The sequence below is a fragment of the Pimephales promelas genome, chromosome 4 (assembly GCF_988280905.1).
Source record: "Pimephales promelas chromosome 4, fPimPro1.hap1.1, whole genome shotgun sequence".
NCBI classification, from domain to species: Eukaryota; Metazoa; Chordata; class Actinopteri; order Cypriniformes; family Leuciscidae; genus Pimephales; species Pimephales promelas.
In genome coordinates, this window is record NC_142772.1 from 9,879,374 (window position 1) to 9,892,500 (window position 13,127).

General features: G+C 37.2%; 1 protein-coding gene across 14 annotated transcripts in view; it reads left to right on the plus strand.

Moving 5' to 3' along the window:
• The window catches only part of acaca (acetyl-CoA carboxylase alpha), a 100,776-nt gene that overhangs the window by 82,173 nt on the left and 5,476 nt on the right, over nt 1-13,127 (plus strand). For all 14 annotated transcript variants that reach the window (XM_089129922.1, XM_089129925.1, XM_089129923.1 and 11 more), the window contains 9 exons: nt 2,380-2,523; nt 2,596-2,716; nt 3,322-3,418; nt 5,117-5,213; nt 5,882-6,017; nt 6,096-6,273; nt 7,766-7,878; nt 10,299-10,453; nt 10,615-10,785. In XM_089129922.1, coding sequence (XP_088986048.1) covers nt 2,380-2,523; nt 2,596-2,716; nt 3,322-3,418; nt 5,117-5,213; nt 5,882-6,017; nt 6,096-6,273; nt 7,766-7,878; nt 10,299-10,453; nt 10,615-10,785 — 1,212 coding nt within the window. The remainder of the gene's footprint in view (nt 1-2,379; nt 2,524-2,595; nt 2,717-3,321; nt 3,419-5,116; nt 5,214-5,881; nt 6,018-6,095; nt 6,274-7,765; nt 7,879-10,298; nt 10,454-10,614; nt 10,786-13,127) is intronic.

Sequence of the window (13,127 nt, forward strand, 5' to 3'; positions counted from 1 at the left end):
TTTAAAAATGTTTTATTTGGCAAGTGACCATGGTATAAGCGGGTTAATGCCCTCCGAGGTGTCCATTGTCAGGTTTTAATGGACTTCGGCGGAGGCAACCGTCCTCCGCTGCGCGTCGGCCGGTTTACGCCTCGCCGTCGTCCATTAAAACCTGACAATGGACACCTCGTCGGGCATTAACCCTTACAAGATTCCCCCACCCAGTCTATTTCCAAGGTCCATACATTATACTATGACACTTTCTGACCTTTTAAACAATTCCTATGACAAAGTTGAAGATCTTTGTACTTAGCATCATTGCAATGCATTGGAGAATTGACATCAGGGGTAGCGCTATAGTTTGACTCTTGAATCCATAGAGACAGTTCCACAGTTCATATTTTTTCAATGTGATGTTTAAGGGCAAGGTTTTTAATAATATCGATAGTTCCACAAAATTAGACTGGTGTGGAACCAAGTTATTGCTAATTCACATAATGGGATATCAGTCTCCATGAGTTCTACAGACAACAATTTCTGTTTAAAAAGCTGTTTAGACTTAAGATACTCATTGTAACTTCAAATGAAATGAAGAACGGATGGCTGTAAAGTCATTTTGAACAAAATCTATCCAAAACAAAGGTCTTCGTTTCAGTGTTTCTAAACAGATCATCAGTGCAGACTTTTAGGAAAAGTTTACCTTGCCTGTTAATCACTTTCAAACTGTCATTGGCCAATAGGTGCGTGTGCTCTAGGACTCCATCTTTGATATGGAAACCTTTTCAGGTTCATTTATTCACTCTTTCCACATTCCCAGTGACGTGACTGGAGGCGAAATGTTCGCAAACAGTGCACCGTTGCTCAGCTACTTCAAACTTCTCTTTACCCCTGAGTAAATAAATGTAGAAGAGCACAGCCAAAAATATATTGTAGCCCTAACTCGTGTACTGACTTTTGGAGACCAAAAATTTTGGGGATATCTTTGCACTAACAGCCTTAAAGGGCACCTATTATGGAAAATTCACTTTTACATGGTGTTTGAACATAAATGTGTGTTGGCAGTGTGTGAGCAAAATCACCCTAGAATGATAAAAATCCACCCAGTGTTTGTTTTTTGTTTTTACAATCTCAATAAATCATCTTTGTGACGTAGAATTGAGCAAGGGGTTTGATTGACAGTGGGGTTGTGGCATAGACCCTGCCCTCGGTGATCTATACAGCATCCTCCATTGTTTCAACGACAGCCGGTCATGTCTCTTGGAAACATAAGTGTTCTGTCGTGGGTTAATCATGTTGTTGTGGCTTAAAAGTTAATCCTCAACTGTGGATCGTCGTCTACTGTTTGCGATCCAACGTCACCTCTAGTTAGTGTATTTTATGATTTTTGAGCAAATAGTCATTTCAGTGTCAACCAATTCAACAACAAATGCGTCTAAAGTTGTTGTCGTCGTAGGATGTCTGTGTATGTAATTGAAACATTGTTTGTATAGTGTGTAACCACACGTTTATAAATATATTTTTATAGATATTGTATTAAAAACTGCATATATGTTGTTGTTCTTTAAGTTAGCCATCTTCTCACATTTTCCACAGAAGCACCTGTATGACAAGTAAACATGACGCCACAGGTCACAGATAAATGTAATTTCGCTTGTACGTAGCAAACTTTATCACAGAATGTGTATGTAGTTTCAAAAAATTGCGCCAGCGTTAGTGTTTGTGTGTGTGTTGCACATCCATACTTGCAAAAAGACTCGATTACAACTCTATAAGTACATAAATGTATCAAATAACCATACCGAGACGTACTGGTCCATTCTCATTTGTGTTTATTCTGCCGGAGTCTCTTCGTACTATTTATATATTCCGAGTCAAACGTACGCTGAATGACATTCAAAACAGCGGTTCTCTCACTCTCTCAGCCCTTCTGCTTACCAACTGCCTAGGTATCAAGTTACGCCCTCATCCAAAGGCAGGGCGGGGATATGCAGCTCATTTGCATTTAAGGTCGTATACACCCAAAACAGCTCATTTTTAATCATGCCTCAAAATGACATTTTCAAATGGTTATAATAAATGAACTATGGGGTATTTTGAGCTGAAACTTCACAAATATATTCTGGGGAAACCCGAGACCAATATTACATTTTGTAAAAAGGGGCATAATAGGTGCCCTTTAAAACGGTAGAGTATCTGATTTGAATTTCTAATTTCGCCTACATTTTGCCGCACCTTTTCTTTACACTATCCAGCAACTCGTTTCTGAAGAGAAATAGCAGCCTGGTCACTTTAAAACCAAACTTTTCCATGTAGACTGTTAAAAACTTGGGTAGCCTGACTCTAGTACTTTGCATGGCAGCCAACCATTTGCTCATTCACCTTTTTGCTCCGTCTCTACAGGTTCTGGGTCGAGAGGTGTACACCTCCAATAACCAACTAGGTGGAGTGCAGATCATGCACAATAATGGAGTCACGCACACCACTGTGTGCGATGATTTTGAGGGAGTGTTTACGTTACTTCACTGGCTGTCCTACATGCCGAAGGTATGCAGAACACACTGTGACATGTAACCCGGAGAATGTGATTTTGAGGCTAACAGTGCTATTTTCCTTCAGAATATGTCCAGTCCTGTTCCAATGCTCTCTGCTAAAGATCCCATTGATCGGCTAGTGGAGTTCATTCCTACCAAGGCACCTTATGACCCACGCTGGATGCTAGCGGGACGTCCCAGTCTGAGTGAGTAGATGCTAGAACCCTAGTTCAATACAAGTACAGCTATATTGACAGCATCTGTGCCATGATGCCATGTCTGGTTATACGTAACAACATGAATGATGTGGTTGAATTACTGTCAAAGACGTGTGCAGAAAAATGTAAAATAAACAGGAAATCATTAAATAGAAAATCATTAACTTTCTGTATCAGTGATGATATACTGTGTATACATAGGATTTGTTGACGCTTCCTACAGCGATATCTTGAGTTTTGTGTATTAATTGTGTTGAGGGATGTGTTGTTAGTTGGGGGAAGTATCCAGTAATGGATGGCTGTGGTCTGAGGGTTTATGTTTGAGGCACAGCACTAGGTCTCTCCTCTCAGAGATAAGACACTCTGGGAAATATATGGAGTGTTTTTTATTGGCGAGACAGATTACACATCACTGTAATTACCACAGTGAGGTGGGGAGATATCGAGAGTGGGTGGCAGGGAGAAAATCTTTGTCTCAGTGTAATTGAACGGTAACCTCTTCCTGCAACAGCTTCCCCTCGGTTAAGCTCAGCATATCTCTTATGAAGATTGGGTGGTAATGCAGCTCTGATGGTCTCTCTCCTTCCATACAGACACTAAGGGTGCGTGGGTGAGCGGGTTCTTCGACCATGGCTCTTTTCTGGAGATCATGCACCCGTGGGCACAGAGTGTAATCGTAGGACGGGCTAGGTAAGCAGCAATTATCAATACAGCAGCCCCAAAAGTATTTGGACTCTTTAGGCCCTTGCACACTGAGTCTGAAATTTTCACATGCGTTTTTTCGTATTCGTGATTCGGTGGCTCTGAATTGTCAAAACACCATTCAAACTGCTTGTTACGGATGCGAAAAAGGCCGAAAATAGAACCCGATTTGATGTTGATGTTTTTTTTTTTGTTTTTTTTATGACGGACGAAGGTTTCGGAAGCAGTGTTGCAAGCATGATTGACATAACGTGAGGTCGTATTTAACATGTGAAAATTTCGGAGTGTGCAAGGGCCTTTATGCAAATGTTAAAATTGTATTAATGTCATTGCAGATGCCACTTGGTTTGATATTTTGTTATCTGAAGCAAACAAATTATGTTACTGTAGAGCTCTTAGAACTGACCTTTTAAAAATAAAAATCTTAAAAAAATGTGCTTATGTTCTCTTTCTTAAAAATAATTGGCACATGCAATGACATACATTTGCAAATACTGATTTTTCTAATGATTTACCATACAATCTGAGCCTTTACACTCCTCTGTGAACTTGTGTTGACCTCTGACCTCAAAGCCTAAACGGCAACGTTTTTCAGTTGGAAAGGTCCTGCTCTGATAAATGCACTTTGAAACCTCCTGTGGGGAACATTAGTTTTATATCAGTCTTGCACTCCATTCACCTTTAGCTGTCTAACACAATACAGACATTGTTTTGTTTTTTAACCTTCACAGTATTTGTCTGCAAGAAAAGCTTTTTTTTTTTTTAATATTTTAAGTTAAGTTTCAATATTTTAAACTTAAATATTATAGAGTATTTTATACATCATTGGAACCTTTAATGTTATTAATTATAAATGAATCACTAATAAATTAAGAAATGTCAGTACAAAAATTATAGTTAATTTAAATAAAAACTGCTACAAATTGTTTAAAACTATATAAAATCTTTTGTTTGAAAGCATTACTTTCGTTGTTTACATTTTCATTTGTGTGTAAGACAGAAATTTTATATAAATATTTATATAATTGAACTAAACATGTTACAAGAATATTGTGATGTAATTAATCTGATCCTTCACCCAGTTCCAGCTGCATATGTATCATAAATATTGCTAGATAATGACACTTTTAAAAAAAAAATCAGAAAATGTACTTTTCTGAAATGTATACAAATATATAAATAAATAAATAAATATATATATATATATATATATATATATACTGTATATATATGTAAGTGTGTGTGTGTGTGTGTGTGTATATATGTATATGTATGTGTATATATATGTGTATATATGTATGTGTGTATATATGAAGAGTTCAGATGCAAAAGCCTCTAAATGCCAATTGAAATTTTCTTCTTTAATGATGATTTTTATCAAACTTGTATATTTAAGTTCAGTAATTTCACTTAAATAACAATTAATAGGTAATTATCATTGCCATTTAAGTGAAATCACTGAACTTAAATATACAAGCTTGATAAAAATGATCATTCTAGAAGAAAATTTCAAATGGCTCTTAGAGGCTTTTGCATCTGAACTCTTCATATAGATATATATATATTTGTGTGTGTGTGTATATATATATATATATATATATATATATTTATATATATGGGTGTGTGTTTGTGTTTGTGTGTGTGTGTATATATATATATATAATTAGTCTCTCTTGGTAATTGAAGGTTGGGCGGGATCCCGACTGGAGTAGTTGCCGTGGAAACCCGATCGGTGGAGCTGTCAATCCCAGCAGACCCAGCTAATCTGGACTCAGAAGCAAAGGTGACCACTTAGAAACACTTCCAGACTCTCAAGCCTTATTCGGACTGTCAGTCAAATACGATTTTTGTGCGTATCCGATTGGAATCGAGTCGTAGCAAGTGTGAACGTCAAAAAAATCACATGAAATGCCATTTTAACTTCTTTTTTTTTTTTTTTACTTAGTCACATGTGGTTTGAAATCCTATTCAAATCGCAAATTCTGGAAATCACCTTTAGTCTGACCGTTCTGATTGTTTTTTGCCAGTAACTTTCTCAAGCCACATGTCAGATGTTGTTATAAGAAACATGCTGAAAGTCGCTGCATAAACAAGGATGTGTTGCTGCAAAGTGCCCGTCAAGCTGAAAATTACAACAGTTTTTAAATGGAGACATGTTTTGAGACTGGCAGCGGATAACGCACGGAAACCCCTCCACGTTGCTGTTGTTTTTTTGGCGTTTGCCTACCAACGCAATGTTATTGCCATAGAAAAATTATCCGGCCAAATGAAAGAGCACCACAGGACACCCACACCGTATCTGCATAGTTGTGATACATAGTGTGGACAGTCAATCATTTAGACCAGATTCCAATTGGATACACATATAATCTGGACTGGCAGTGTCAACATAGCCTCAATCACATGATTTGTGTCAGAAAGATGACCAGTGTTTTGTGCTGTTTCCTATAGATCATTCAGCAAGCAGGGCAAGTGTGGTTCCCGGACTCTGCTTTTAAGACTGCGCAGGCCATTAAAGACTTCAACAGAGAGGGGCTGCCGCTCATAGTGTTTGCCAACTGGAGAGGCTTCTCTGGAGGGATGAAAGGTCAGTGATATGGGAAGAGAACTGGTTTGTGCTTTAGTGATCTGTGATGGTCTCTGCTAACATCTCTCCTGTCTTTAGACATGTATGACCAGGTGCTAAAGTTTGGAGCATATATAGTGGACGGGCTGAGAGAGTACAGACAACCAGTGCTGGTGTACATCCCACCACAGGCGGAGCTCCGGGGAGGATCATGGGTCGTCATAGACCCCACCATCAACCCTCGCCACATGGAGATGTATGCGGACAAGGACAGCCGGTAAGAATTAGGATGTGGAACATAGTCTTTTAATTTCACACTGCATTACAACAGAAAACAAAACACATACACAAAAAAATTAATAAATAAAAATAATAATAAAATGAAGTAGTCAGACTAGTGTTGTCATGATACTGGAATTTCCAACTTCAATATAATACCTTGACAAAAATCTTTATTTTCTTCACCATGTTTGATACTACAGGGAAAACTGCCATGTAGACACCCACATTTTTACTGCTGTAATTTTGTTGTAATGTCTTACAGCACTGGAAGGCTTTATTTGAATCATTAAATTACATTTACAAAAACATGACAGTAAACGATAGTAAAATAAGAACAAATTATCAAATTGCAAATGGTATCATGAATGAATACAACAGAATAAAGAGATAATAAATGAAAAACATGGCTATTGAAGTATGAAGTATTGCAATATGAAGTATGAAGTAAACATGAAGTATTTCAGGTGGGTCTAACAGTACTATTCAGGTAAGAAATACAACAGAAATTAAATCAAATGTAAAATAACACTGGACCGTTTTCATTGTAAAAATTAAGTGCATATTAATCCTTACAATTAAAGTTCCAAAAGTTATTCAGTCAAGAGCAGCGACTCTCTCTTTTGTTCTTTGATTAACATGACAGACTGCTGCAGGTTTATTAGGCTGCTGTCACTTTAAGAGCTTTATTTATGTTTCAAAACTGACTATTTACCTGAATACTCGGCAAGATTGGCATTTTGACATAATTTTTCTTTGTATTTGATCGTTTAAGCGCAAAAAGCCACGAAAAAGAAGTCAACAGGAGGCTAGTGTCAATTCGCAGTTACAGAAAAGAGAGAGCGAGAAAGTGCAGCTGGTAGTGGTGTATCGATACTGCAAAAAAAGGAGTATTGGAACCATTTTCAATTTTTTCAATTCAACAAAAATGTATTTCAGTCCTCACAGATTAAGAAAAAATATACATAATAATTAAAAAAGGTGTAGGCTGAAGCCTATGCTTATTATACCCACCCTTTATACATAATTATTTTATGATCCACTTTCCTCTCTGGATTTGTACAAAATAAACAAACAGTTACATAAGACAATTGACATAAATGATTACAAAGGTACACATATCAGATATTATTACAATAGTTAACATATTACATAAATAATTATACTCAAATAATTCTTCTTGAATGTACAGAGTAAAGTACTTATGAATTCCTTATCACAATTTTTCCATAGGTTTACTCCTTTAACAGATACACATCTATGTTTTGTAGTTCTTGCCTTTACTTTTTTAAACATACATTATTCTTAGTTTATAATGACTTTCTCTTACAATTTAGATGTAAATATTTCAGATATTTTCAGACACTACATCAGACCTTACTAGCCGGCCAGCTTGAGTGATGATGCGAGAAGGGCATTGTACCAGTGTTTCGAACAGGTTCATTGTAATGGCCGGAGTGAGCTGATTCATCAGTGTGTGTGTTCTGCAGTGGTGGTGTGCTGGAGCCTGAAGGCACGGTGGAGATCAAGTTTCGTAAAAAAGACCTGGTGAAGACCATGAGACGGGTGGACCCGGTGTACGTGGGGCTTGCAGAAAGACTAGGTAATTTGTTCACAGTGCTCTCTGTCTCTCCTCTGAAATCGTATTTTGCTTCATCGGGCATGTACGAGCGTTGTATTAAAGCACATCATCCCTGCGTTCTTTCTCTCTCCTCCCTGAGGAGACGTGTCAATCACAGGGGTCTCGGATCAATCAGACCCCGCTGCTGTTCTGTACCTCTTTCGATCGATTACCCCCTCAGCAGTCACTAAAGAGGACCGTTTCACATGCACCCTTGCTGAATGATTGCCTCTGATGTAATCGATCTCTCTCAAACAGCCACAGGGTGATGGGAGATCCTGGAGAGCTCCTCGGCCGGGCCGCACTGTGATCATTGTTGCTAATTTTCTTGTGTAGAACAAGGGGTCAACAGTCAACACACAGATGCCTAAACAGTAGAATTGTGCCAGTGCACTTAAAGGGATTCTTCGCCTATGGAAAGATGAATGTGTATTTAAAATTGGTCATTTATGTAGAAGAAATGTGAAATTTTTGAATTTGGAGCTTTCTAGACTGAGAAAAGCCAGAAAATGTATTTTTGGCTTATGTGGATGAAGGACAACAACTCCCAGAATGCACTTGCTTCGCTGCCCTTGGAGGCCACGCCTACCGGTAACAGAGCGCAGTAGTTAAACAACAAGTCTAGGCTATTCATGAGTCTCCGTGATGAGTCTGCCTGGGATTTAGAGATTCCCCAAAATGTCCAGGATTCGGCTTTTGCATTCTACAGCGAGGCTAGGGCCGCGGTAGAATGGCCTCGCCATGTGATTACCGATTAGAGACACCTGTGAGACGCACCTTTCTCGTATCTCTCACGGAGGAGCGGGAATTTTCTTAGCAATGTTAAAAAGGCACATCAACCGATCACTTGTTTAGCGTTCATGTAAACACTACATTCAGATTCACCAATCGGAATGAATTCGGTTAGATTTAAACAAAAGCTGTGCATGTAAACAATGAATGGCGACTGCAGAAAGCAAAAGCTGAATCCCGGACATTTTGTACGATCTCGACGGCCGGATATGTCCAGGAAAAAGAGGATGAATGGTAGCCCCTACTACTCGGCTTTCTCCACAGAACAAGAGCTTAGCTTGCAGAAAAAGATGTCTGACACTATGTGTTCATTCTGTGAGTGAGATCCCACCCTCTATAGGTGGGTTGAGAACATGCGGGACAGCCCCTACTACTGACTGTAGTCTTTAGCCTCTGGCCAACAAATCTTCCGATGGAGGATTTTTTTCTAGACCAAGTCTCTTATCTCAGGGGGATATGAGGGTGGAACGCATGGTAATTCGAAAGTACTACAGGTTTCCTACAAATACAAAGCTTAATGCTAAATCCTGAAGTATCCCTTTAAAGTTATTTTCTTAATATACTTTACTATTCATCAGTTCATATTACTCTAAATAAAATATAATATTGTGATATTTTGTCAAACTGTTATTTTAACATTTTATTTTATTTTAACACTTCCAGTGTTATTTTTAGTATCATTATATATTATAGTATTTATTAATATTTTGAATTAGATTTTATTTTTATATTTAGTTTTAGTATTTATGTTGCTATGTGCCTAAATTTGTATTCGTTTTTTGAATGTATCTGTTTATATTTTAAAAATCTTTAGTTTTTTAGTTTTCGTCATTTTAATACCTAAACTTTGAAAGTTAATCTAATATTTATGTTTTATTTTATTTCAGTTGATGGAAATTAGTTTAAATTAGGGTTGTCGCATCCAAAATAAAAGTTTGTATTTACATAATATATGTGGGTGCACTGTGTATAATTATTTTATATATATAAATACACACACATGCTTGTATATATTTAAGAAATATTTTCATGTATATACTGTATATAGATTTATATATAATTTATATTATATTTAAATATAAATATTTTATATATAAATAATATTTCTTTCTTAAATGTACAAGCATGTGCGTATATATATATGTATGTATATATATATATATATATATATATATGTATGTATATATATATATATATATATATATATGCAAAATAATTATACACAGTGCACCCACATATATTATGTAAACACAAACGTTTATTTTGGATGCGATTAATCACGATTAATCGTTTGACAGCTCTAGTTTAAATACTTTTAGTTAACAATAAAAATGCTACTTGCTCCATCTCTGAAATTGCTTTTCTTTTTGCTGACAATATTTGCTATTCATTTGTTTTAGGTAATGCCAAAATTAAATGATGTCAAAAAGAAAAATTAATGTCAAAAAGAAATCCATTGTAATAACTATTTATATAAACACAAAAAATGATTACTAAATAAAAAACATAATTTAATGCCAGTTGATATCTTCATGCTCGCATCTGAAAAAAGTTGGCTCAAAAGTTTTTTTCATACATTCTGCATATATTTGCTGTGTGTGTGGTTTCAGGCACCCCGGAGTTGAATGTGTCCGAGCGTAAAGAGCTGGAGAGTAAACTGAAAGAGAGAGAGGAGTTTCTGCTGCCCATATATCATCAAGTAGCTGTGCAGTTCGCCGACCTCCATGACACACCGGGCCGCATGCAGGAGAAAGGAGTCATCACTGTCAGTACTCAACTTCTACCAGTCTGCTCTGCTTTTTCATGCTTTTGTCACTTTCTGTTGGAACCATTGATTTTGAATTCACATTTCACAAAAGCTCAAATAAAATAAGACTTAAATGAATTAACTTAATCTGGACATGTTTTTTTATTGTGTGTGTTTAGGACATCCTGGAGTGGCCGACATCTCGGCTGTTCTTCTACTGGCGCTTGAGGCGATTATTGCTGGAAGACACGGTTAAGAAGAAGATCCAGAGTGCTAACAGCGAGCTGACGGACGGGCAGGTTCAGGCAATGCTCCGGCGCTGGTTCGTGGAGGCAGAGGGAGCTGTGAAAGTATGTCACAAATAAACAAATATTACTATAGCTTTTAAGGTACAGTAAGCAATTTCTAAAAACGACTGTTGGTATTTGAAATAGACGCCCAAAAAACACCCCTCGCTTCATTGCTCCGCTCCCATGATAGTGAACATGTTATGCAACACGGGCAACCACGTAATTTTTACATGCGCAAGCATGGGAGAATCTGTCAATTCAAGCCATCTTTATTTAGATAGCGCTTTATACGATGCAGATACTTTCAAAGCAGCTTTACAGTGATAACAGGAAATCTTTTCGAGTATTACACATTTTTTTTCCATTGCTAACTTCAATTGCCTTTTGTCCAATCTGTAGTCACATTTTCAAAACTCTAAACACAATTAACACAACATCCATCTTTTGTGACCATTAACACAATTATGTTGTTTTATCAAACATAAATATATAGTATAAAATATACAGTCAAATATACATTCGTTTTTTTAAGTATAAAGCCCTTCAAAATTAAGTACAACAGCACTTCAAAAGTACTGAAAAACATATATTACAAATATTGGCACAACTGATAAGCATTTTTAGGTTACAGATCTCTGAAATGTTGAGAAATAGCTGGATCCAATCTCAGTCGGAGGCGTAGTCAGGTGTTACATTACTAGAACATGCACTGTAAAAAGGGACTCTTCTGTCCAGTGGCTGCCCTGAGCAATTGTTGCTTTATTTTTTTTTTTCAACTGTACGTTCTCGTTCACTTTTAGATAGTATGTTGCCAAGAATGCACACATTCAACACTCAACCAAAAATGAAGAATAGCCTACAGTAAAGGGAAACTGAATTATAAAAACAATGGATTTTAGATTGTCGGCGGGTAGAACAAAACATGACAGTAATGTCATGAAACAAAAGGTGAAAAAATTGTCATAATGCCATTAATTGTTAGCATCATTGCACTATGATTGACCATATTTGTGTTGGATAGAAAACTATTGCTAGAGTTTTGACAGAATTGATTCAATTTTGAGTCTGGTTTGCTGTGAGCGAGAGAGTTAGTGTATGTAGAAAGTAGTGCTGTCAAACGATTAAAATATTTAATCGCGATTAATCGCATTAATGTCATAGTTAACTCGCGATTAATCACACATTTTTATCTATTCTAAATGTCTTTTGATTTCTTTTTGTTACATTATTTTTTTCTCATTTTAATGCTCTTATCAACATGGAAAAGTGGGTTGGCTTGTTTAGTGCAAATGTTTTTTTTTATTATTATTATTGAAAATAACATTGGAATAGTGCTCAATTTCACACTAACATATATAAATAATCTCTCACACAATGTAACACTGTCTATCAAAAAAAGGGTGAAAGAAATAGGCCTACTGACAAGGTCCTGATATTGACGAGGGGGTGGAGAATTCGCATCATCTGTTTGTGTGTGTTTGCATCATCAAGTGGTGTTTCAGACTGGACGTGCTGTGATGATGATAGCTCAGTTCACAACGACAAAACACACAGATCACTTGGTCTTGTCAATGGGACAATTTGGCAACTTTTTAAAAGTAAACTTTCCATTCAGAATCTTAGGGCATCCATTTCGGCGTCTCGCGCTCGTCATCCACACAAAACGTCCTCGCGCTGCGCTCTGAACCCATTCATTTCAATGGTTTGCGCCGCGTGAGGAGTTTTGTTGCTTCTTCGACCAAAGCGCAAGCGGATCTAGACCATAAACAAAACAACAGGCACGTCGCAAACACACGTTTCGGCTTGTGAGCCGGCTTGGAGTGGATGACGAGCGCGAGACGCCAAAATGGATTAGGACGCTTGCCGCGTCCTGTTGCAAAAGTATTTGAAAAAACTACAAATTCATCTAGGACAAAAAGACCGTTAATCGCGCTATAAAAAAATTAACGCCGTTAAAATGGGTTTGCATTAACGCCGTTAATAACGTGTTAAACTGACAGCCCTAGTAGAAAGTGTTTGGTATTTAGCATTTTGAAATGTAGAGTTTGGATTTATTCAGACCTGCCAACCCATACGCATTTTGTGTAGCGGATACGCATTTTGACCTCAAAGTACGCTGGTACGATTTGTCACTTTAAACTACGCAAAATAAGCAGAGTTTGACCAATCATAGTGCTGGGTTCATTCCCAAAATAGCAAGCGGGATGATTGACAGATGCTTATGGCCTATCATTAAAAAGAGACTGAAAATGGTCAGCAATAAAGAATCCCGCTCAATCCCGCTTCCACTCCCGCAGCGCGCCATCTGATAGTTAACAGTCTGACATAAGCGAGGAGAGTAGTCCCAGTACTTATGACTCCTGAAGGTAAACGGACTGGTCTGGATGTGGAAAGTTGAAATA